We start from the raw sequence: 25412 nt of genomic DNA, 5'->3' as shown, positions 1-25412 counted from the left end.
TAAGGTGAACACCTTCAACTGGTAAAACAAGACACAGTCCTACCACTACCTCACCAGTCACTAAATCGGAGGTAAGCTTCACTTTATGTAAAGGAACTGATAGTGTATTCAATCCCATTCCCCGAACTAACATGCTCTCCTCAATGTAAGATTCGAGGAAAATGGCAAAATGGATTCTAAAATGAACGAATCCACAGCTCCAGTGTCACGCAAAAATTTAATTGGAACTTCCACAATTCCATCCACTAATGACACTCGACCTTCCATAACGAAAGGAGCATAACTAGACAAACAATCATTAGAAAGTTTAATCTCAGTCTCAGTACCACCTAAATGAACAGAATTGGCCATTGCAGCCGGTTTAAATTTATTTGTCTCAGCACGTTTATTTTTACTTTTAAGTACCAAACAATCCGCTTTCCAGTGTCCTTTTTCACGACAATAGTTACACGTTTTCGACGGATCAAATTTGCTTGAAGAAATGCGACCAGATTGTAGAGTGGTATTTGTAAAACGAGCTACGCTCGCTCCCTTGCGCGTTTGCCAAACAGTAGCAGTACTCCTATGAGTAAGGACAAAGTCATCAGCTAATGACAGCTTCCTCAGGAGACTGAACTTTATGTTCATTAACATATGTCGCAATTTGCTCAGAAACAGAGGTTTTAAACTGTTCAATTATAATCAACACAAGCAAATCTTCAAACGTTTCAATATCAATGGATGCACACCAACTTGTAACATGTCGTCTTAAATCTCACACAAACTCCAAATGGGTCTGGCCTGGAGTCATCTTGCATGACCTAAATCGTTGTCGATACGTTTCAGGCACGCACTCATATACTTTCAATACCGCCGATTTAACAGTATCATAATCTTGGCACTCATCAGTAGTTAAAGCAGAAAAAGCTAACTGCGCCTTACCAACTAAAACACACTGCAGCAACAACACACAGTTTGCTTTAGACCAACCTTGAATTTCAGCATCACGTTCAAAAAGAGTAAAAAAGACATCTGGATCTTGTTCATTAAATTTAGGAACAAGTTTCAAATTTTGATGAAGTGGAAAACTTCCAAAAGCACCTGATTCCACTGAACTATCGGTTTTCCTCTTACTCTCTTGTACTAGTTTGAGTTTTAAACACTCCAGCTCCATTTTCCCCTTCTCTAACTCAAGCTTACCTTGTTCAGATCGTTGTTTCATTTTCTCATAATCTATCTGCAGTAACAGTAACTCTTTTTGTTGGTCAAAAGTTAAAACAGACTGTGAAGCAGATAAGCTTTGTGCCTGCACGTCTTGAACTTGCTCCATTTCAGTTGATAAAACCTCTTTTTCCATCAACTTATTTTTTATATTAAATTTTAATAGTACTTTCTTTGAGTCTCTTATCACTAATTTTAATTTTATAAAACTCCGCAATTTTCAAAATTTGCTCTTTTGTGCATTTATTCAACAATACATGTGAAGGCGATTTAACAAATTTTTCAACATCAGTCATAAACACTTCACAGACCACAAGCAACTAATTGTGCAAACAAACACTTGGAATTTTCCCCCTATCTACCTTTTTCAAACAAACAGTCTATCTAACTTAGTAGAACCTGATCTTCATGCAGTTACCGGCGGGGGGAAATTAAGCGCATGAACCCAATGGGTGAAACTGCAACCGATTAAACCAGCACCAATTCACAACACCATGGAAGTGCTCCCGAGACAACCGCTACTACCCGCTTTCACCACAACACTACAAAAACAACAAAACGACATGTCTCAAAGGAACCAAGTCGCTAAATCTAACCGGGAAAAACTCCAAGTAAAACAAAAAATTTGCACAAGAGTTACTTACCCATCTGCGACTTCACACGGCAACCAACTGCACTAATCACTTTCAGGTGTCCCCCAACACATGACTAAATTGCAACGTGACGTCAAACTATTCAAACAGGATTTCCCTCAAAACGTCACGAACAAACGAACTGTGTTCAAACGAATGAATGAAATCCAAAACGAAACACAACGAAACGAATGAATTTTTCAAATATTTCAATCATTCTTACACTATCGAACAAATTCTGAAGAGGACGAGCCCCCACTTGTTACGCCCCCATGGCTCAAGAAGGACGTAACAAAAACGGGGACACACAAGAAAGTGCAAATAATGTACAAAATTTATTAACAGAAGAAAACTATACAAAAAAGAAACAACGTAACATGAACTAGTCAGGAATCAGTAGTGTAAAGTTAGGTGTATGCATGAAAGTGTAATGGACCATAGCAGTGTTGGATGTATAAAGTAAACAAGATTAAACGAAACCCAAATGAAACCAAGTCCATAGTGCAGCTCGCTCCTGGCCAATTGCCATACTGCTTTTTAAAAGGTAGGGCAGGAAACCAACAGCAGGTGTCCTCAATGATCCCATCCAGGAACAATCAGTTGGAAGGCGGAGCCATTGCACAATTCAACCCACGGAGGACGCACATAACGCATGGGTCGTCACACTGCTGAAAACTCCCAGCATACAAACAAAATAACAACTTTGCTAAAGAGTCTGCTGCTTCACCTGTTCTCCCCCTGAATGATAAATCAACCATCCAATAAGAATCCTTCTTCCAGTAGGGAGGCGGGACTATAACTTTTACAGCCAATCAGATAGGGATTGCTTTCTTAACCATATTTGCATACAAACAATATAAAAGGTTCTCGCTCTTAAAGTGCAGTTACATACAAACGCAAACCTTGTATGTGTCCTATTAAAACATGTACATGGATATTAATCAAATATAATGTTAATCAGTAATATCTTTAGTAATCCAAATGTACCCAAGGTTACATACATAAATAAGAACCACAATGGTAAAAGACACCATTGAAATCATCAGTCCCAATAAACACACAGGAGTGACTGTGTTTTTGTGCAGATGGATTGTGTGCTAGTGAGACAGATGACTGAGCAACAATGTGACAATGTGCAGAAATTTTACATAAAACACTACACACTTTATTTTGGATCACACAATTTCACAGCAGAAAATGAGTAGAACCCAAATCCAGCGTACAGAGGCTGAGTGAATGTGGTGTGGACTCTGTGGAGGAGCTTCATCGTGTCAGAGACGCTGTAGTAGGACAGAGTTCCTGCACTGTGATCCACATACACTCCTATTCTGGAGGATGATGGAACTCTGAGATCAGTCTCAATGTTGTTGTGACAGAAACAGAGAGAAGAAGAAGAAGAACACCGCAGACTCCAGGACTGATTGTTGTATCCAAACACACACTCATTACCCCGTCCTTTTCTGCTGATGTCTTTATATGAGACTGAAATGAACACACCACCATCACTGCTCCAGTCCACCTCCCAGTAACAGCGTCCACACACACTCTCCTTACACAACACCTGACAGTAGGAGGCAAATCTCTCTGGATGATCAGAGTACTGCTGCTCTCTCTCACTGTATCTCACCGCTCTGTTCTTCTCAGACAGAATGAGTTTACGATGTACTGTGTTGGGATCCAGAGTCAGATAACAGAAATCTGAAATAAAAGAGAAAAACAAACTGAACGTGGCATGTTTTATTAAAAGTGTAAGCACTAAGCATATAGCCAATACAATAATTAGCTTTTAACATTTAACCAGAGTTTTGTAGTTTTTCGCCGTCCTTTTATCAATACAAAGAAGCGTACCCGGAAGGGCAAATGGACTACATTTCCCATGAGGAGGTCACCTCCGCCATTACTAATTTACATTTTAGAAAGAGCCAGTGTGAGTTTAACAGAAGACGAATGCGACATACACGGTAAGCATGTTATTTTTTGCAGCTTTGTTATTTGTTTCTGGTTAAAAAAGAGAATTAAAAAGAAATGATATTATGGAAACGTGTGCAGAAAGTTTGAGAAGTTAGTGTAGCAGCTCGCTGGATAACTGTGGTGCACTAATACTGTCCTCCTAATGAGAGGAAATGCACAGTCAGGTTATCAAAGTGTTCTCCTAGTAATCCTAACACTCAGCTAGACACACCTTACACCATGACCATCATGTCTGAAAAGTACTGTTTCATTTATTATTATTATTATTATTATTATTATTATTATTATTATTATTATTATTATTATAATTTAGGACAAGTCCTTTCAGAGTGTTTTTTTTTATCTGTAATTAACCCAGCTGTTAAGCCTAATTTTATTAAACACAACAAGTATTGCAGATGATAGTAGTAGATAGTAGTGTTCTGGCACACATAATGTGTAAATATATATACATCTGAGGGCTCCACAAATGACTGATGGTTTTAAAAGGGGTTTAAAAACGTACCTTTATAAAAAGTGTTTTAATATAGTTTAAATTTCTGTGCTAATCTCAGTTGGCAGCTGGTTTTAATTGCTGTTTTTTTGTAGCACTTTGAGATTTTCTTTAAAATGTAAAGTGCTTTATAAATAAAATGTATTATTATTATTATTATTATTATATATATATATATATACACACACACACACACACACACACTTACAGTTCTGTGCAAAAGTCTTAGGCACATGCAATGAAATGCTGCAGAGCAAAGATGCCTTCAAAAATAATGAAATTAAATGTTTATACATTTAAAAAATACCATAAAAAGCAGTATAAATGACACAAAGTCAATATTTGGTCTGATGACACTTTGCTTTAAAAAAAAAAAACACTATCTGAGGTGCAGTGTGTGCAGTTTTATAAGGAAATGAGCTGGAAGTGTTACTGAGCATCTTGCAGAAGCAGCCACAGTTCTTCTGGAGACTTTGACTGTCGACTCGCTTCTTATTTCTGCAGCGAAACCCAGCAGCCTTCATTATGTTTTTATCTGAAAAGTGTCTCTTATGGAATCTGCTGCTTTCTTTACTGACATACAAACATTTCTCTGTAACATTTCATTTTGTGCTGGAAAACTAATGTTTGGAAATTTAAAATGTTTTTGTACTGAATCAATAATGTAGAATTCAGAAAATAAACATCTATAACAAAGTTTGTACTAAAATAATAGGGTGCCTAAGACCTTTGCACAGTACTGTATGTACCACTGACAGAGCATGTGTGTTTGAAGCTAAATGCACCCTTTGCATCTTTGCAACATGGGGCACGAAGTCTTTTTTTTTTTAAATCCTTCCATTAATTTACACGTGTAATGACTAGTGTGCTAGAGGTTCTTTACTCTTACTGTCCACTTTAATAGGAACACCTGTACAGCTGCTCATTTATGCAGTTATTCAATCAACCAGTGTATAAAATCATGCAGATCCAGATCAAGAGCTTCAGTTAATGTTCACATCAAACATCAGAATCAGGAAAAACTCAGTGTTTTTTGTTTTTCACACCATTATGTGTAAACTCCAGAGACTGTAGTGTGTGAAAATACCAGGAGATCAGCAGTTTCTGAAATACTCAAACCAGCCCATCTGGAACCAACAACCATGCCACGGTTAAAGTCACAGAGATCACACTTTTTCTTCATGCTGATGTTTGATGTGGATATTAACTGAAGCTCTTGACCTGGATCTGCTTAGAATTTAAATAAAATACAAAACATCTGTTTAACATGCCTGTTTCTAAGGAAAGAATTGTGTTTGTAGATTAAAATGATGTCTGTTTCTGCTTTTATATGCATACCTGCTGTTACATTTGCTATTCAGTCAACCAATAAAAGTTGTCTTTCTGGATTGTCTTTCTGGAAACATCATTCTGGATTAATAATTTTTTTAGCATCAAAGGGGAAAAAAATATTTCTTATTACTTAAAGTGCATTTGGTCCCCACAAGGAATGAAGACAGCTGGTGTGTGTGAGGGTGGACCTCACATGTACTAAATACTGGAAACAGGTCCTACAAGTGACTACTGTGTGTGTGTGCATGCACGTTGTGTGTAGGTGCGCGCTTGTGTGTGCGTGTGTGTGTTTTAGACGTACATTTCAGAAAATCTTCTCTGCTCTGTGGCTCTGGTATTGAAATGATCTGAACTGCTGCAGCTGTGGAGAGAAAAATGGAAATGACAAAAAGCATCATCAGGTTGTGTAAAAGATGGAAACAGTTTAAAGTGATACAGTCAGTTTATTCATTTTAAATTAGTATTTTAGTTAAAAGTATCAGGTGAGTAAACTGTCTGCAAAAAGAAAGCAGGAGCATTGCTAAGAAATAACACTTCACAGAGCGAGTAAAGACGTCCATCATTGTGTTTCTCCAGCAGGAACAGCTCCTCTTACCATGTGGAGGGATTTTGTTAATTTCCTCTTCACAGAATTCCTCGAGTCTCTTCTTCAGATCTGAGAGAGAATTCCTCACTCCATCAAATGAGAGATGTTGATGGACAGTGATGCTGGATGTGTGAAAATCTGGTCTTTTAAGTGAGGGAGACCGACGTCCAGAAGCTAAAGCCTACAGACAGCAAATTAAATTTAAAACAGCATGTGTAAACAAATTTTCTTGCAGTTAAATTTATATAAAAGAATAAGGATTTTGTAGTGCAGTGTTTCATCTGTCAGTTTCAGTGCTTTAGCAGAATTCATAATTTTTTAAAGAGGTCATATTTACATCCATCAGTGTTCACTACATTACCCAGCATGCATTACACAAATACATCATATAATCATTATGAACCCTTCTTTTAAGCCATCAGTTTTTAATGTTGTAGCCATAGATTTAGGAAAACAGTAGATACATTAGTCAGTGTTGGTGGCTACTGTGATCCTTCATTGCTCAACTGTCACGATAAACACACCAGACAAATGAAGTCATGGCTACTCAAACTCAAATCCACAAACTAATATTACTGAACTTAACTAAGAACTGAAGTCGAGTTAAAGAGAAGCTAAACAGCACTAAACAATAACAAACAGTAATAAACTGTGAAGTCACCTGATCTCAGGATAACACCAGACACACTTGTGATGTCAGACAGAGACATTTATTGTTGCTTTAATGAGAGGTGTTTTAGAGAGTGTGTGAGGAACAGCTGGCTCTGTAGATCTGACAGTGAGTGTTACCTGGAGGAAATGGATGTGATCGTGTGTGTGTGAAAGCTGCTCCAGCTCAGTGACTCTCCTCTGAAGATCAGCAATCTCCTGCTCCACTTGCTCCAGGAGTCGTTCAGCTCGACTCAGTTCAGTCTTCTCCTGAGCTCTGATCAGCTCCGTCACCTCCGAGCGCTTTTTCTCCATGGAGCTGATCAGCTCAGTAAAGATCCTCTCACTGTCCTCCACTGCTGTCTGTGCACTGAGCTGTTAGGAGACACAGAGACACAAGATTTAAAGCTCATCTATCATCCCCTCTCTTACTGGGACTCTAAATGACTCGGTGTCCATGTTGTGTGTGTTTCTAGGAGCAGCTCTGTCTCTGCTCACTGCTCACCTTTATAGTGTTCACAGCCTGTTTCAGCTCCTGCACCTTCTTCTGCTTCTCCTGGATTCTCTGCTGGGATTTCATCTGCTCCTGCTTTAACTCACTCTGAAGACACATCAGTTACATCCAGCTGTTAATAAAGTATGAGCTAATTGGTTACATATTAATGTTAGTTAAAAGTACATTAATGTTTCTCAGAGCTGTGAATGTTATGTTGTGTACTGTGTGTGTTTCTACACTGAGCTGTTAGTTTATTAGCTCCTACATCACAATATCCTTTCAACTGGTAGCTCAGTGTTGTACAATTTCTACATGGGTACCGCATCTTTTAGTGTTCTAGCTAGAAATCACTGCCACGCTGCTTATGGTGAGTGGCAAAATAAAGTGGACAAACATAAAAATACAATTGAACGGTCATTAAAATTTATTTGTATAGTGCTTTTAACAATATGTCACAAAGGAGCTTAACACTCTGAGTGGTGCTAATGAAGTCCATAAAATGATATAGACATTGTTATACAGTTATTCTTGCAGTTGTGTTTTGACTGTAAATGTTCTGTAGATTTCATTGCATGGGGTTTTAATTTGATGGCTGGAACTGAAGGATTCTCTTTACTCTGAATCCAGTTAGCTAGCAGATGTAAGGTTATATAGCTATCTAATGGCTGAACCCTAGATGTGGATGAACTCTCCTGCCCACCGTAGATTCTTGAAGGCAGGGCTGTGTGTTCTTGGGCATGGATGGGAGGTGAAAGAGTAAAAGAGTAAAGGAATGCTCTGTAAGTTGTAAAAAGGCTGGATGAAGGTGTGACATCTTGGAATCCTCCCAGAAAGAGTCTGAAGTCCAAAGGAGTTCAAGATCAAGTTCAGCTCCAGTCCTCAGTTTCCTCAATAATCTGTATTAGTCTCATGTTTAGGACGTGTTTAAGAACTGGTTTTAGCCCGTCTCAGTCCACAGTCATGCTCACAACTTGTATGAAGTAACTAAAATTTTGTATTTTATTTTTGCTTTATTTTGTATTTTATTTCCTTAAAGGGCTTTAAGGAAGCCTTCTGTTGCCACAAAGTTGGAAGCACACAGTTGCATAGAATGTCTTTGTATGCTGTAGCATTACAATTTCCCTTCACTGGAACTAAGAGGCCCAAACCTGTTCCAGCATGACAATGTTCCTGTGCACAAAGCGAGCTCCATGAAGACATGGTGTGTGAAGGTTGGAGTGGAAGAACTCGAGTGTCCTCCACAGAACCCTGACCTCGACCCCACTGAACACCTTTGGGATGAACTGGAACACCGACTGAACCCCAGACCTCCTCACCAACATCAGTGCCTGATCTCACTAATGCTCTTGTATCTGAATGAACACAAATCCCCACAGCCACGCTCCAACATCTAGTGGAAAGCCTTCCCAGAAGAGTGGAGCATATTATAACAGCTTCGGTTAGTATTTGCTTTATCTCAATTCTCTCTCTCTCTTTCTCTCTGTCTCTATGTGTGTATGTTCACCTGCTTCACCATTTTACAGTATGGTGTTGGTTGAAATGTTCACTAACTGATCTGACCGCATTACGATTATCACTGAGGATAAATTTAACACTCTGTTAACCAGAACACATACAGTTTTAATAGGCCTTTACAGAATCCTTCCGATTGATTCACAAAATGAAATTAAAGTTTAAATCATATAACTAACTAACGCACCTGTTTCTAGATGGGAAAATATAATTAAGATGATTTGATTTTGGAAAGATTTCTCACCTGTTTCTCAGCTCTTTCTGCTGTGGCTGTGACGGTGTCGTGTCCTTTGTGATTATCCATCGTACACAAATAACAGATGCAGGTTTGATCAGTACGACAGTAGATCTCAATCAGCTTGTTATGTTGAGAGCAGATCTTCTCTTGTAGTTTTGCTGAGGCTTCAATTAATGTGTGTTTTTTCAAAGCAGGAAGTTCTAGGTGAGGTTTCAGATGAATTTCACAAAGAGAAGCCAGACACATCAGACAGGACTTGACGGCTTTGTATTTTCTCCCTGTGCAGAAATCACACTCCACGTCTCCAGGTCCAGCGTAACAGTGAGCAGGAGAAGCAGCTTGAAGTTCAGTCTTCTTCAGTTTCTCCACCACTTCAGCCAGCATGTTGTTTCTGCGTAGAACAGGCCTCGGAGTGAAAGTGTGTCTGCACTGAGGACAGCTGTAGACGCCCTTCTGATCCTCCTGATCCCAGCAGCCATTAATACACAACTTACAGAAACTGTGACCACAGGGGATAGCCACCGGATCCTTCAGGAGATCCAGACAGACTGGACAGCTGAACTGGTCCACTGAAAATTGATCTGCTGAAATACTGGCTTCTGCCATTTTCCTGCACTCACACACACACACACACACACACACAGAGATCAGTTTTGTTTTCTCTGAAATGAGGAGTTACTTCCTGGTTCTCTGAGTGTATGAGAGAGAGAGGAGGAGCACAAATGCAGAGAGATTATGAATACTCCTCTGTTAACCATTTCATCTCCCTTCAGTGCATAAATATAACCCATGTAGCTACACTTACTAGGATTCATTTCATGAAACACACACAGAATGGGTCTTAATTTTCTGGTCTTTTTTGCCTACTGACACCTCGAGCAAAACTTTCAGCCTTGTTGATAAATTACAGTTGTTAGAATTTAACAACTTATTCCTAGTGACATCTTCAAAATTATATTCATTCCGGAAGAATGTTGAAGCCATTTTTAAAGTGAGGAGGATGCAGCTGTCAGGAATTAACTCACACTCCCTGCATTGACACCCCACCACCCTCCAGACACACTTCAACATATACGCTAATTCTCACAGAGATCAAACTTAACTCAGTTCTTTATATGTGAGAACACACAGGTATGAAACTAAACCCTAACATTGCTTTTACTTGACTTCTCACCTGTGAACATCCTGACGTGTCAACTACATTATCTTTCTCTGCTGCTGCTGCCACTGCTCGCTTACACCAGTGTGTTTTTTCCTCAGAGATTTGTTATTGTCACTCACAGGCACTGCTCATGTGTTTACAGTAGATTTAAATCTTTCTCTCTGTGACTGTGCTATGTCCACTGAACGTTTGAAGTTTGAAATGAAAGACTCCATAGTGCACAAACTGCTCTTTTTATTTATTAATTTATTTATTAAAACTCATTTCACTTAAACAGTTTTTAACCATTTATTCATTCATTCATTTTCAGTATGCGCTTTATCCTGATCAGGGTCACGGTGGATCTGGAGTCTATCCCAGCAGCACTGGGCACAAGGTGGGAGAACTGACCCTGGATGGGACACTAATCAGTCTCAGGGCACCATTCACACACATTCACTCACACATTCACACCTAGGGGCAATCTAGCATAGCCAATCTGCCTACCTGCATGTTTTTGGACAGGAAGAACATATGAAACTCCTCACAGACAGTAAAGCAAGCTCAGGATCGAACCCAGGACCCTGAAGCTGCGAGATGAAGATGGATTTTATGAAGGTTGGAAATGGTTGATTCAGAGGACTTAATTAAAATCTCAAAAAATACAAGCGAAAAAATGCATTTAGAAAAAAAATAGAAATCCAACACTCTTCATCTAAAGGGTTTGAACACAAACACAATCCATCTCTTGGTTTCTCTGTCAAAACACACACACTTCTGAACTTCGGTAATTCAAACATTCCCTCCTCATTCTTGTCTATTTCAGGAAGTAACTATCCAGGAAATGCAGAAGAGAATGTAGTGATATTAATTAATCTGCAGCTAGAAAGATAAACGTTTAGATGATAAATGCCAATTTTATGTAACACATCTTAAATAGTTTCATTTCCACATAACAGTGTTAAAAAAAACTTGTTTTCCTTTTATCGTCTGTATATTTTGTACAGAATTATGTACAACTTTGTACCATATGGGTGGCAGAGACATGTTTATTAATGTCATCCACAAAAAGGATTCTGGCACCAACACCAAAAAACATGGAAACTACATTTCTAACTTATAGATGAACTTGGTTTTAGGAGGTTCTATGTGCCAGCACCATATCCGGGGTTGCAGGGAGCCTGGAGCCTATACCAGGAGACTCGGAGACACTCTCCCCTCCCAGGAGACACCTTGGCCAACCCATCACAGGGCACAATCCAACACACTCTCACACACCCATTCACTCACTGCAGACAATTTAGAGATGCCAGTCAGCCTATAATGCATGTCTTTGGACTGGGGGAGGAAACCGGAGTACCCAAAGCACTGGGAGAACATGCAAACTCTACACACACAGAAGGCAGGAATCAAACTCCCAACCCCAGGACTGGAGGCAAACATACTAATCACTAAACCACCATGCCCAAGGCTTGGTCCTAAGTTTAATTTGATCAGCCATTCAGTGTGTAGTAAAGAGTCAGCACTTGATTCATTTCAAACCTGATTTGGAACAGGGTCTGTCAGGCTTTCTGAGATATACCAGTACAGCTGTATTAAGCTCCAAGATTTAAGGAAATAAACAATAAACACTTGAAAAACTGACTGGTGTTAGTTTACTGGTGAGAATGGTGTGAACAGTATTTTCACCAGCAGAGGGCGGAAGTGGGCAGTAGGGGGAAGTTTGGTTTCTTTTTTAAGTCGCATTCTGTGGCTTGTAACTTTCTCTCTGAGTGATCATTTTCCATGTAAATATAGCCGAAATCACAGCACAGCCGTTGTCTTTAACTTGTGTGTGTGGTGATTTTGTCAGACGACGTGGCGGTTATAAAATCAGGATTTTAGCAGCGCAGAGCAGCAGCTTGGAAATGGCTTGGAAGTGACTGCTGGTTAACATGTAGTCTTAATGAGCCGCGTTTCACTCACTATTTCAGACTCGTTCCGCTGTCTGACAACAGAAACAGAAAAATGGGTCAGTGTGAACAGCTTTACTGTGTTTTACTGTGTCATACCTACTTTATATACACAGAATCTATAAAATATGAGTTGAAATGTCACTTGTCGCTGAAATCATGGGTCCCTGTTGCACACATACGTAGAAACTGAATGATCACTTGTCGCTTTGTCACTTGCTAGTGTGAACATAGGTTTAGGTAAGAAATAGTATAAATAGGTTGGTGTCTCACTTAAGTAATAAATGTATTTTTTTAATTATACCTTACATTCTTCTCATTTATTTCAGATTTCTGTTCTCTGACTCTGGACCCCAACACAGTAAATCAGCACCTCATTCTGAGTGACAACAACAGAGTGCTGAGACACAGCTGGAGAGACCAGGAGTACTCTGATCATCCGGAGCGGTTTGACTACCACTGGCAGGTGTTGTGTGAGGAGAGTATGCTTGGACGCCATTACTGGGAGGTGGAGTGGATGCGAGATGACGATGTGGAAATATCCGTCTCGTACAGAGAGATCTGCAGGAAAGGATGGCGCGACGAGTGCAAGTTTGGACGCAACGATCGGTCCTGGTGTCTGCGCTGTTCTTCCACGTCTCTCTGTTTCTATCACAACAACATTCAGACCGAGATCCAAGGGCCATCATCCTCCAGAATAGGAGTGTATGTGGATCACAGTGCAGGAACTCTGTCCTTCTACAGCGTCTCTGACACGATGAAGCTCCTCCACAGAGTCCACACCACATTCACTCAGCCTCTATACGCTGGGTTTGGGATCTACTTGTTAGATGACGATATAACTGTGAGGTTGTGTGATCCTTAGTAATGTGTGTAGTGCAGTAAGATGTGTCCCAGTTTCTCACAACTATATATATTGTTAAATTGACTTGTTAATCTCTGACACTTGTAGGAATACAAATATGAGAGTCACTGTTTTCTAGTATGCTGAATGACATCAGCTAAATGATTATGCTGAGCAAAGTTTCTAGTAGGAGGTTTCTGCCAGTTCCTGTTCTCTTTACTGTGAGTCAAACGAGCATAGTAACTGAGGCTACCACCTTTTGTCTGTGATGGCTCTTGGTGCCTCTGTCCCATTGTTTGCATTGGTGGCCATTGTTCATGATCATCATTACCTGAGGTGTGGACTTTTCTTTATCTCTATGATAATGAAGTGTGTGAGTGGTTTAGTTATGCTGATTGGATTAGAGCTGGTGAAACTGCAGAGTCTGGGGAGGGTTCCTATAACTCTGTACTTCTTTTCCATGTTTTGCTTAAAGGTGTCACCTGAGTGCTTTTGTCTTCACCTCTAAGGACTGACCCTTAAAATGTGTATAAAACTACAATGTACAGATCTCTCGTTTAGACTTGATGACTGCAGAGTGAAACAGCACGTTCTCAATAAAGAATCCTGCTGAAGATATACCCGAGTCTCCTGGTCTTCACTTCTGAATTTCCAACACACCCCAACTTTGATTTTGGCTCTGTGTAGAAGCATCAGTTACACTATTATACACAACATGTACAAATAAAAATGGAAATGAGTTTTTTTTAACACTGCTGTGTGGAAATTAAACTGTTTTAGATTTGTTACATAACGTAGCGCATGTGCTCTAATATAAAAGCTCTAAACTTTTATCTTTCTAAGTGCAGACTCGGCACCGGCATCAGCAGAAACACGACGAGCAAGTAGAACACGGTTCTCTCCATCTTTACTGCTGAGATCTCTGACATTCTCTCCTATACATCAATGTCCTTCAATAACCCCAGCTTTACCTGGACATTCTCTCTGCTTACTAAACACAATCTACGCTCAGGTCAATCATTAAACCCAGACTTGTGAGATATGGGAATTTAATCTTCCAGAGCAGGAATTTCCGAAAAAAGGAGGAGAGAAGGAGAAAATATTACAAGTGACTGTTCATGGTGTCGCTACATTTCTATTCTGATAAAGTTCAATAACTTGGTGCAATCATAAATGGTTATGACATTTTATATTTATAAGTGAACTATGTTCATGATTCTGTTGAAAATGATACAGAAGTTGTTTGATACCTGATAATAACATAAAGTAATAATATTTCAGAAAATTAAAATGTTTCTCTTTGCTCCAGTCAGACTGCAAAGTTTATAAGCCTAATCTTTTAGCTTCCATTTTACAATTACTGTAATCCTGTAGCTACCAACTTACAAGTAATGCTTAATTTAAAAATATTATTCAATTCAATTAAGAAAATAAATATAAAACAAAACTCAAAACTAAATTTTCTAATTCTTTGTCATTTTTTTAGCATCTTTCTTCTGTAGCATCTTTGTTTCTATTTAGATAATTCAGATAATACAGACATAAGACTTTTACAGAAAATAAAAACAAACGCTATACTGTGTGAACAATGGACATATGGACAAAGCAAGAGACAGAAATGTTTTTGGATTGTTTGCACGTGTCATTTTAAAACACAAAGGCGCTATGACACCAGTGTGTATTTGGTGGCTTTGTGGTAAAAGCCTTGCCTTAGGCCCATGAGCTTGCTAGTTCAAGTGCAGCTCATTGCTGTACTCAGTTTTTTGGGTGGAGAAATGGCGCTAAAAGGGCAGGTTTTTGTGCTGTCTACAAGTCTGTGCAGTTTACTTAGTTATATGACTGTCACTTATAGGAAGGTGAAAAGGACTATAAAACAGGACCTTAGCGTGAGATCCTGTGGCTCATGTGGATGAGTGTCACCTCTGGGTTAAGAGGTTGCTGGTTCAAACCCCAGCCAGGACTCCAGGATGTGAACATAGAGGCTTAAGGGGTCAATAGCAGGCAGAAGGTGTGGGATACCCGGGGGGTGGCGGGGGGTGGCGGGCAATATCTGGGCAGTTGGGGTAGAAGGGGTTATGATGCAGGGAGGAAGAGTGTTAACTTAGTTTTACATAATAAGGGGAGCACTGTGAAAACTGAGTTACCACACCCTCTCCAAGCCACCTGAACCCACACCTACCCAGCCCAATCCCTGGTGGGGGAGCTGCCCAGATATTACCATCACACCCTCTAGACCACCTGCACCTTTCCCTCTGTCTGCCACTGATTCCTTTAGCATCTATGTTCACATTCTGGAGTCCTGGCTGGGGTTTGAACCAGCAACCTCTTAACCCAGAGGTGACACTCATCCACATGAGCCACAGGATCTCACACAAGTGAACTCTTATAGTCCTTTTCACCTTCATATTAGTCACTGTCATATAAGTTCATATAAGTAAAGTGCATAGACTTGAACCAGTTACATCACACACCATCTTGGTTTAATATTTTTACGACGCAAAAGCCTAACCTAATATTTTCCATCTAACACACCAAGTAGAGACAAAAGCTGACTTCAAACCAGCACCTGCTGAGTCCAGAGACAAGGTGTTTACCACAAAGCCACCAAATCCCCTCACAAACACAGTGGTGTCATAGCGCCTTTGTGCTTCAAAATGACACCCTCCAAAAAAAAAAAAAATATGTAGAACATAATATTGTGTGTATATATATTTGCCTCCTGCTTTAGTAACATCCTTAGTTCTCTTCAAGCCTCATGTACAATAATGGCCTGGTGGAAAAAATGAACGGAACAGTGCAGAGGTGCAATTATTATTATTATTGATGTGGAAAACCAAGACAAAATATTGTTTTAACAGAATACATGTTTTACACATAATTAGAATTTTTTTATGGTTTACAAGTAACCTGATGAGTGAAAACTCAGGGCCCTGGAGAAACTGGCGAACAATAAACCCAACACATGGATCAGTATCAGATTAGAAAATGAGATTTATTTATGTATAATTCTTATTACTTCTATTATTACAAATACACATCATATATACTTTATATAAGCTATTATTTAAAATAAAAATAATATTATTAAGATCAACAACAACAACAATAATAATAGTTAATATTATTTTAATAATATATTTTATACATGTAGCACCCCCTGCCCTCCTAGGATTTACTTCTCCTAAGTTCTGTTAGGGTGGAGCCCCGGGTTCAGGTAATGTGTCTCTCAATGAAAATATTAAAGTCGTTACTCCCCTCTAGTATTAATATTAATTATGAGCTAAGCTATCCTTTTCCTTTAACAGATCGGATGGATGCTGTCAGCGGACCTACATTAACGGATTTCACACTCCAGGTAAGTGTAGGTCAGTACCCTTTACTTTCAGTGTAAACTAATATTCTGATACAGAAATGAACTCACTACTCAGCAGAAAGTATCAAAATTAGGAAGATTATTTATTAACACAGATAAATATACCAACAAATATATAAATATATACACAAATAGATCAATTAATAGATAAATAGGTCAATAAATAAATAAAATAAATAAACAGAAAGTGTGAAAGGAGAGAAACAGAAGAAACTATTCACTATCTATGACAGTGTCACATGGATCAATAACCCCTATAAAGAGAGCTGTTCACCTTCAGGTGTCTCTGTGTGACTTATTTCAAATACTAATCAATTAATAAACACACTCTAACTAATTACTTTATATGTCCTCTTTTGAGAAAAGGTCAATACCCTCTTTGAACGGTGAAATGAGTGTCACAGACTATGTACAGGGGGATTAAAAGTGCAAAGAAGATAAATACAAGGCCTTCCATAAGCATTCAGATTTCAAACAACACTAACACTAATGACTTGTGAGCTCACACACACACACACACACACACCCCACCGTTGCAGGCCTGAGACGTTGCTAGGGCTCGTTGTGGCCCAATAAAACACAAAGCTGGCCTCTTCACTCTACTGAGCAACAAAATTAGTAAATAAAGCCCCTCAGTCCCGCTGTCATTAAGGCAGTAAGCGTTATGAGCTCCGCTCCGGATCTCGCTGCATCTGATGCCCACTGCAGTCTCTTCCGAATCGCTGTCTCCTCTCCAGCGGTACCAGAGGAACTCTCGATCGCGAGGGGATCAGAGCGCTATCTGGGATCTGTCCTCCAACCATGTCCTCCTCCGAATCTCTCTCTCTCTCTCTCTCTCTCTCTCTCTCTCTCTACTTCATCTGCCGTTAACCGGAATAACGGACTTTCCGTTCCAACATAAACAAACACGGCAAGTGCCGTCTCGCGTGACACTAAATCTCACAAACTCACTGAAAATACTCAAAACAAACAACTAAATCGATTAAAAAACACTCATTCCTGCTGAAAACACCCAGCATACAAACAAAATAATTTTACTAAAGAGTCCGCTGCTTCACCTGTTCTCCCCTGAATGATAAATCAACCATCCAATAAGAATCCTCCTTCCAGTAGGGAGGCGGGACTATAACTTTTACAACCAATCAGATATGAATAGCCTTCCTCACCCATATTTGCATACAATCATTAAAAAATGAGGTTCTCACTCTTAAAGGGACAGTTACATACAAACGGAACCCTCATATGCGTCCTATTAAAACATGTACATAGATATTAATCAAAGATATTGTCAATTAGTAATATCATTAGTAAACCCAACTTTACCCAGGGTTACATACATAAATAAGAACCACAATGGTAAAAGACACAAAAAAGAATTAAAATCCTCAGTCCCAATAAACACACAGGAGCATGTGGGTGGAGTACACATCGTTTAATTAACAATCACAATCATAAAACACAACCAGAAAAGACAGAAGCTGCAATCTTGAACATTTACTGAACAGTGACCTCTAGTCACAGATTTCTCTGCGTCACCGATTTCAGCACAACTCACACAGCTCGCGCGCTGCACTTCTCACTCCTCCATCCTTTTCTTCTGAAATTTTACTAGTTTCTTGTCTGACAGTTCATTTTTAACATTTCCTTTTTAATTAATGTAAAATGACTAATCTGTTTTAATGAATACATTTAAATGAGTGTGTTTTTGTGCAGATGGATTGTGTGCTAGTCAGACAGATGACTGAGCAGCAATGTGACAATGTGCAGGAATTTTACATAAAACACTACACACTTTATTTTGGATCACACAATCTCACAGTAGAACCAAACCATGAGTAGATCCTAAACCCAGCGTATAGAGGCTGAGTGAATGTGGTGTGGACTCTGTGGAGGAGCTTCATCGTGTCAGAGACGCTGTAGAAGGACAGAGTTCCTGCACTGTGATCCACATACACTCCTATTCTGGAGGATGATGGAACTCTGAGATCAGTCTTAATGTTGTTGTGATAGAAACAGAGAGAAGAAGAAGAAGAAGAAGAAGAAGAACACCGCAGACTCCAGGACTGATTGTTGTATCCAAACACACACTCATTACCCGGTCCTTTCCTGCTGATGTCTTTATATGAGACTGATATGAACACACCAGCACCACTCCACTCCACCTCCCAGTAACAGCGTCCACACACACTCTCCTTACACAGCACCTGACAGTAGGAGGCAAATCTCTCTGGATGATCAGAGTACTGCTGCTCTCTCTCACTGTATCTCACCGCTCTGTTCTTCTCAGACAGAATGAGTTTACAATGTACCGTGTTGGGATCCAGAGTCAGATAACAGAAATCTGAAATAAAAGAGAAAAACAAACGGAACATGGCATGTTTTATTAAAAGTGTAAGCGCTAAGCGTATAGCCAATACAATAATTTGCTTTTTAATATTTAACCAGAGAGTTGTAATTTTTCGCCGTCCTTTTATCAATACAAAGAAGCGTACCCGGAAGTGCAAATGGACTACATTTCCCATGAGGAGGTCACCTCCGCCATTACTAATTTACATTTTAGAAAGAGCCAATGTGAGTTTAACAGAAGACGAACGCGACATACAAGGTAAATGTGTTATTATTGTATTTTTTTTTTTGCAGCTTTTTATTTATTTCTGGTTACAAAAATAAAAAAAGAAATGATATTATGGAAACGTGTGCATAAAGTTTGAGAAGTTAGTGTAGCAGCTCGCTGGATAACTGTGGTGCACTAATACTGTCCTCCTAATGAGAGGAAATGCACAGTCAGGTTATCAAAGTGTTCTCCTAGTAATCCTAACACTCAGCTAGACACACCTTACACCATGACCATCATGTCTGAAAAGTACTGTTTCATTTATTATTATTATTATTATTATTATTATTTAGGACAATTCCTTTCAGACTGTTTTTTTTTTATCTGTAATTAATCCAGCTGTTAAGCCAAATTTTATTAAACATAACAAGCATTGCAGATGATAGTAGTAGACAGTAGTGTTCTGGCACACAGAATGTGTAAATATATATATATATATATACATACACACACACACACTTACATTTCTGGGCAAAAATCTTAGGCACATGCAATGAAATGCTGTAGAGCAAAGATGCCTTCAAAAATAATGAAATTAATTGTTTATACATTTAAAAGAATCCTATAAAGAGCAGTAAACAGTAATAAATGACAAAAAGTCAATATTTGGTGTGACGATCCTTCTCTTTAAAAAAATAAAATAGTATCTCAGGTGCAGTGTGTGCAGTTTTGTAAGGAAATGAGCTGGAAGTGTTACTGAGCATCTTGCAGAAGCAGCCACAGTTCTTCTGGAGACTTTGACTGTCGACTCGCTTCTTATTTCTGCAGCGAAACCCAGCAGCCTTCATTATGTTTTTATCTGAAAAGTGTCTCTTATGGAATCTGCTGCTTTCTTTACTGACATACAAACATTTTTCTGTAACATTTCATTTTGTGCTGAAAAACCAATGTTTGGAAATTTAAAATGTTTTTGTACTGAATCAATAATGTAGAATTCATAACATAAAAATCCATAACAAAGTTTGTACTAAAATAATAGGGTGCCTAAGACCTTTGCACAGTACTGTATGTACCACTGACAGAGCATGTGTGTTTGAAGCTAAATGCACCCTATGCATCTTTGCAACATGGGGCACAAAGACATTTTTTTTAAAATCCTTCCATTAATTTACATGTGTAATTGCTAGTGTGCTAGAGGTTCTTTACTCTTACTGTCCACTTTAATAGGAACACCTGTACACCTGCTCATTTATACAGTTATCCAATCAGCCAATCATGTGGCAGCAGCACAATGTATAAAATCATGCAGATCCAGGTCAAGAGCTTCAGTTAATGTTCACATCAAACATCAGAATCAGGAAAAACTCAGTGTTTTTTGTTTTTCACACCACTTTGTGTAAACTCTACAGACTGTTGTGTGTGAAAATACCAGGAGATCAGCAGTTTCTGAAATACTCAAACCAGCTCATCTGGCACCAACATCCATGCCACGGTTAAAGTCACAGAGATCACACTTTTTCTTCATGCTGATGTTTGATGTGAATATTACCTGAAGCTCTTGACCAGGATCTGCTTAGAATTTAAATAAAATACAAAACATCTGTTTAACATGCCTGTTTCTAAGGTAAGAATTGTGTTTGTAGATTAAAATGATGTCTGTTTCTGCTTTTATATGCATACCTGCTGTTACATTTGCTATTCAACAAGCCAGTAAAAGTTGTTTAGAAGGTAAACATCATTCTGCATTAATAATTTTGTTAGCATCAATGGGAAAAAAATATTTCTTATTACTTAAAGTGCATTTGGTCCCCACAAGGACTGAAAACAGCTGGTGTGTGTGAGGGTGGACCTCACATATACTAAATACCGGAAACAGGTCCTACAAGTGACCACTGTGTGTGTGTGCATGCACGTTGCGTGTAGGTGTGTGCTTGTGCGTGCGTGTGTGTGTTTTAGACGTACATTTCAGAAAATTTTCTCTGCTCTGTGGCTCTGGTAGTGAAATGATCTGAACTGCTGCAGCTGTGGAGAGAAAAATGGAAATGAAGACAAAAAGCATCATCAGGTTGTGTAAAAGATGGAAACAGTTTAAAGTGATACAGTCAGTTTATTCATTTTAAATCACTATTTTAGTTAAAAGTCTCAGGTGCGTAAACTGTCTGCAGAAAGAAAGCAGGAGCATTGCTAAGAAATAACACTTCACAGAGCGAGTAAAGACATCCATCATTGTGTTTCTCCAGCAGGAACAGCTCCTCTTACCATGTGGAGGGATTTTGTTGAATTCCTCCTCACAGAATTCCTCGAGTCTCTTCTTCAGATCTGAGAGAGAATTCCTCACTCCATCAAATGAGAGATGTTGATGGACAGTGATGCTCGATGTGTGAAACGTTGGTCTGTGTAGTGGGGGAGACTGATGTCCAGAAGCTAAAACCTACAGAAAGCAAATTAAATGTAAAACAAAATGTGTAAACAAATTTTCCTGCAGTTACATTTATATAGAAGAATAAGGATTTTTGTAGTACAGTGTTGCATCTGTCAGTTTCAGTGCTTTAGCAGAATTCATGATTTTTTAAAGAAGTCATATTTACATCCATCAGTGTTCATTACATTACCAAGCATGCATTACACAAATACATCATATAATCAGTATGAATCCTTCTTATGATCCATCAGTTTTTAATGTCGTAGCCATAGACTTAGGAAAACAGTAGATACATTAGTCAGTGTTGGTGGCTACTGTGATCCTTCATTGCTCAACTGTCACGATAAACACACCAGACAAATGAAGTCATAGCTACTTGATCACAAGTTCACAAAATAACAGTCTAACTAAGTCGAGTTAAAGAGAAGTTATAGAGCTCTAAACAATAACAAACCGTAATAAACTGTGAAGTTTCCTGATCTCAGGATAACACCAGACACACTTGTGATGTCAGAGAGGGACATTTATTGTTGCTTTAATGAGAGGTGTTTTAGAGAGTGTGTGAGGAACAGCTGACTCTGTAGATCAGACAGTGAGTGTTACCTGGAGGAAATGGATGTGATCGTGTGTGTGAAAGCTGCTCCAGCTCAGTGACTCTCCTCTGAAGATCAGCAATCTCCTGCTCCAGTTGCTCCAGGAGTCGTTCAGCTCGACTCAGTTCTGCCTTCTCCTGAGCTCTGATCAACTCCGTCACCTCCGAGCGCTTTTTCTCCATGGAGCTGATCAGCTCAGTAAAGATCCTCTCACTGTCCTCCACTGCTGTCTGTGCACTCAGCTGGTAGGAGACACAGAAACACAAGATTTAAAGCTCATCTATCATTCCCTCTCTTACTGGAACACTAAACGAGTCGTTGTCCATGTTGTGTGTGTTTCTAGGAGCAGCTCTGTCTCTGCTCACTGCCCACCTTTATAGTGTTCACAGCCTGTTTCAGCTCCTGCACCTTCTTCTGCTTCTCCTGGATTTTCTGCTGGGATTTCATCTGCTCCTCCTTTAGCTCACTCTGAGGACACATCAGTTACATTCATCTCTTTATGAAGTACATTCATCTTTATTAGTTTTTTCAGTAATTTTCAGTTATGTTTTAACTGTAAATGTTCTGTAGATTTCCTGTCATAGGTTTTTTTGTTATGATAGGATTCTCTGTGCTCTGAGTCCATTTAGCTAGCAGATGGAAGATTAGCCCAGTGGATCAATGCTAGATGTGGATGTAGATATGGCAGGGCTTTGTGTATGTGACATGGATGGGAGGTGGGGCAGAAGAGTAAAAAAAAAAAAAAAGAAAAAAGAACTGTAAGATGTCAAAAGGCTGGATGAAAGTGTGGTGTCTTGGATGCCTGCCAGATTGAACATGAAGTGCAAGATCAATTTCAGCTCCAGTCTTCAATCTCCTCAATGATCTGCACTTGTCTCATGTTTAAGTACCGGTTCAAGCCTGTTTCAGTGCACAGTTATGCTCACATTTTATATGAGGTAACTCACAAATTTTACTTTTTTTTTGTTACACTATATGATCAAAAGTATGTGCACCCCAAGCATCACACCCATATGTGGATCTTCTTCAAATTGTTACACAAAGTTGGAAGCACACAATTGTATAGAATGTCTTTGTATGCTGTAGCATTACAGTTTACACTTCACTGGAACTAAGAGGCCCAAACCTGTTCCAGCATGGCAATGCCCCTGTGCACAAAGTGAGCTCCATGAAGACATGGTGTGTTAAGGTTGGAGTGGAAGAACTTGAGTTTCCTGCACAGAGCCCTGACCTCAACCCCACTGAACACCTTTGGGATGAACTGGAACACGGACTGCACCCCAGACCTCCTCACCAACATCAGCGCCTGACCTCACTAATGCTCTTGTAACTGAATGAACACAAATCCCCACAGCCACGCTCCAAAATCTAGTGGAAAGCCTTCCCAGAAGTGTTTGTGTGTGTGTTCACCTGCCTTGCCCTGTCACAGTTCAGTGTTGGCTGAATTGTTTACTAAATGGTCTGACCAGATTACGATCATCACTGAGGATAAATTTAACACTGTGTTGACCAGAACACATACAATTTTAATGAGCTTTTACAGAATCCTTCTGATTGATACACTAATTGAAATTAAGGTTGTAAATCCTATAACTGCCTAAAGCACCTGTTTCTAGATGGGAAAATATAATTAAGGTGATTTCTAGTTCTCACCTGTTTCTCAGCTCTTTCTGCTGCGGCTGTGATGGTGTCGTGACCTTTGTGATTATCCATCATACACAAATAACAGATGCAGGTTTGATCAGTACGACAGTAGATCTTTAGCACTTCATTGTGTTGAGAGCAGATCTTCTCTTGTAGTTTTGCTGAGGCTTCGATTAATGTGTGTTTTTTCAAAGCAGGAAGTTCTAAATTTCAGGTGAATTTCACAAATAGAAGCCAGACACATCAGACAGGACTTGACGGCTTTGTATTTTCTCCCGGTGCAGAAATCACACTCAACATCTCCAGGTCCAGCGTAACAGTGAGCAGGAGAAGCAGCTTGGACTTTAGTCTTCTTCAGTTTCTCCACCACTTCAGCCAGCATGTTGTTTCTGCGTAGAACAGGCCTTGGAGTGAAAGTGTGTCTGCACTGAGGACAGCTGTAGATGCCCTTCTGATCCTCCTGATCCCAGAAGCCATTAATACACACCTTACAGAAACTGTGACCACAGTGGATAGCCACCGGATCCTTCAGGAGATCCAGACAGACTGGACAGCTGAACTGGTCCACTGAAAATTGATCTACTGAAATACTGGCCTCAGCCATTTTCCTGAACTCACACACTGAGAAAGAGAGATCAGTTTTGTTTTCTCTGAAATGAGGAGTTACTTCCTGGTTGTGTGTGAGAGAGAGAGGAAGAGGAGGAGCACAAACGCAGGTAGGTTATGAACACTCCTCTGTTAACCATTTCATCTCCCTTCAGTGCATAAATATAACCCATGTAGCTACACTTACTAGGATTAATTTCATAAAATACACACAGAATGGGTCTTAATTTTCTGGTCTTTTTTTCCTACTGACACCTCGAGCAAAACTTTCAGCCGTGTTGATAAATTACAGTTGTTAGAATTTAACAACTTATTCCTAATAACATCTTTAAAATTATATTCATCCATGAAGAATGTTGAAGCCATTTTAAAAGTGAGGAGGATGCAGCTGTCAGGAATTAACTCACACTCCCTGCATTGACACCCCACCACCCTGCAGAGACACACTCACACCTATACACTAATTCTCACAGGGATCAAACTTATATCCATAACTCAGTTCTTTATATGTGAGAACACACAGGTATGGAACTAAACCCTAACATTGCTTTTACTTGATTTCTCACCTTTGAACATCCTGAAGTGTCAACTACTTTATCTTTGTCTGCTGCTGCTGCCACTGCTCGCTTACACCAGTGTGTTTTTTTCCTCAGAGATTTGTGATTGTCACTCACAGGCACTGCTCATGTGTTTACAGTAGATTTAAATCTTTCCCTCTGTGACTGTGCTATGTCCACTGAACGTTTGAAATGAAAGACTCCATAGCGCACAAACTGCTCTTTTTATTTATTAATTTACTCATTAAAACTCATTTCAATTAAACAGTTTTTAATCATTCATTCATTCATTTTCAGTATGCGCTTCATCCTGATCAGGGTCACGGTGGATCTGGAGTCTATCCCAGCAGCACTGGGCACAAGGTGGGAGAACTGACCCTGGATGGGATGCCAGTCAGTCTCAGGGCACCATTCACACACATTCACTCTTAGGGGCAATCTAGCATAGCCAATCTGCCTACCTGCATGTTTTTGGACAGCAGTAGGAAAAAGAGAACCTAAAGAAAACCTACACAATCACAGGAAGAATGTGTGAAACTCCACAAGGACAGTAAAGCAAGCTCAGGATCGAACCCAGGACCCTGATGCTGTGAGACAAAGACAGATTTAATGAAGGTT

The 25412-nt window shown here is 39.4% G+C and overlaps 2 protein-coding genes and 1 pseudogene across 2 annotated transcripts; 1 reads left to right on the top strand and 2 right to left on the bottom strand.

Moving 5' to 3' along the window:
• Positions 1–1438: 1438 nt before the first annotated feature.
• On the bottom strand, positions 1439–10047 carry LOC128317830 (E3 ubiquitin/ISG15 ligase TRIM25-like). The gene is made up of 6 exons (XM_053231663.1): positions 9115–10047; positions 7368–7463; positions 7004–7237; positions 6224–6395; positions 5930–5989; positions 1439–3530 (listed from the first exon to the last, which is right to left on the bottom strand). Exons 1-6 carry the CDS (start codon positions 9712–9714, stop codon positions 2998–3000), a joined length of 1695 nt encoding a protein of 564 aa, XP_053087638.1. The 5' UTR covers positions 9715–10047; the 3' UTR covers positions 1439–2997.
• A 2035-nt stretch (positions 10048–12082) lies between these two features.
• LOC128317840 (stonustoxin subunit alpha-like) lies at positions 12083–13583 on the top strand. Its single transcript, XM_053231674.1, has 2 exons — positions 12083–12260; positions 12531–13583. Exons 1-2 carry the CDS (start codon positions 12257–12259, stop codon positions 13064–13066), a joined length of 540 nt encoding a protein of 179 aa, XP_053087649.1. The 5' UTR covers positions 12083–12256; the 3' UTR covers positions 13067–13583.
• Positions 13584–17835: 4252 nt separating this feature from the next.
• On the bottom strand, positions 17836–24326 carry LOC113537040 (tripartite motif-containing protein 16-like; annotated as a pseudogene).
• Between the last annotated feature and the right edge of the window lie 1086 nt (positions 24327–25412).

The sequence above is a fragment of the Pangasianodon hypophthalmus genome, chromosome 30 (assembly GCF_027358585.1).
Source record: "Pangasianodon hypophthalmus isolate fPanHyp1 chromosome 30, fPanHyp1.pri, whole genome shotgun sequence".
NCBI classification, from domain to species: Eukaryota; Metazoa; Chordata; class Actinopteri; order Siluriformes; family Pangasiidae; genus Pangasianodon; species Pangasianodon hypophthalmus.
The sequence above is the reverse complement of the archived record's forward strand: the minus strand, read 5'-3'. Positions and strand labels throughout refer to the sequence as shown.

Bases quoted from the DNA above. Each gene is read 5' to 3' on its own strand.
- LOC128317830 (XM_053231663.1), bottom strand. From the start codon at position 9,714: ATGGCAGAAGCCAGTATTTCAGCAGATCAATTTTCAGTGGACCAGTTC. The intron at 7,238-7,367 runs GTGAGCAGTGAG...GTCTCCTAACAG, and splicing joins AGGCTGTGAACACTATAAAG to CTCAGTGCACAGACAGCAGT. The intron at 5,990-6,223 runs GTAAGAGGAGCT...TTCTCTCCACAG, and splicing joins TAACAAAATCCCTCCACATG to CTGCAGCAGTTCAGATCATT.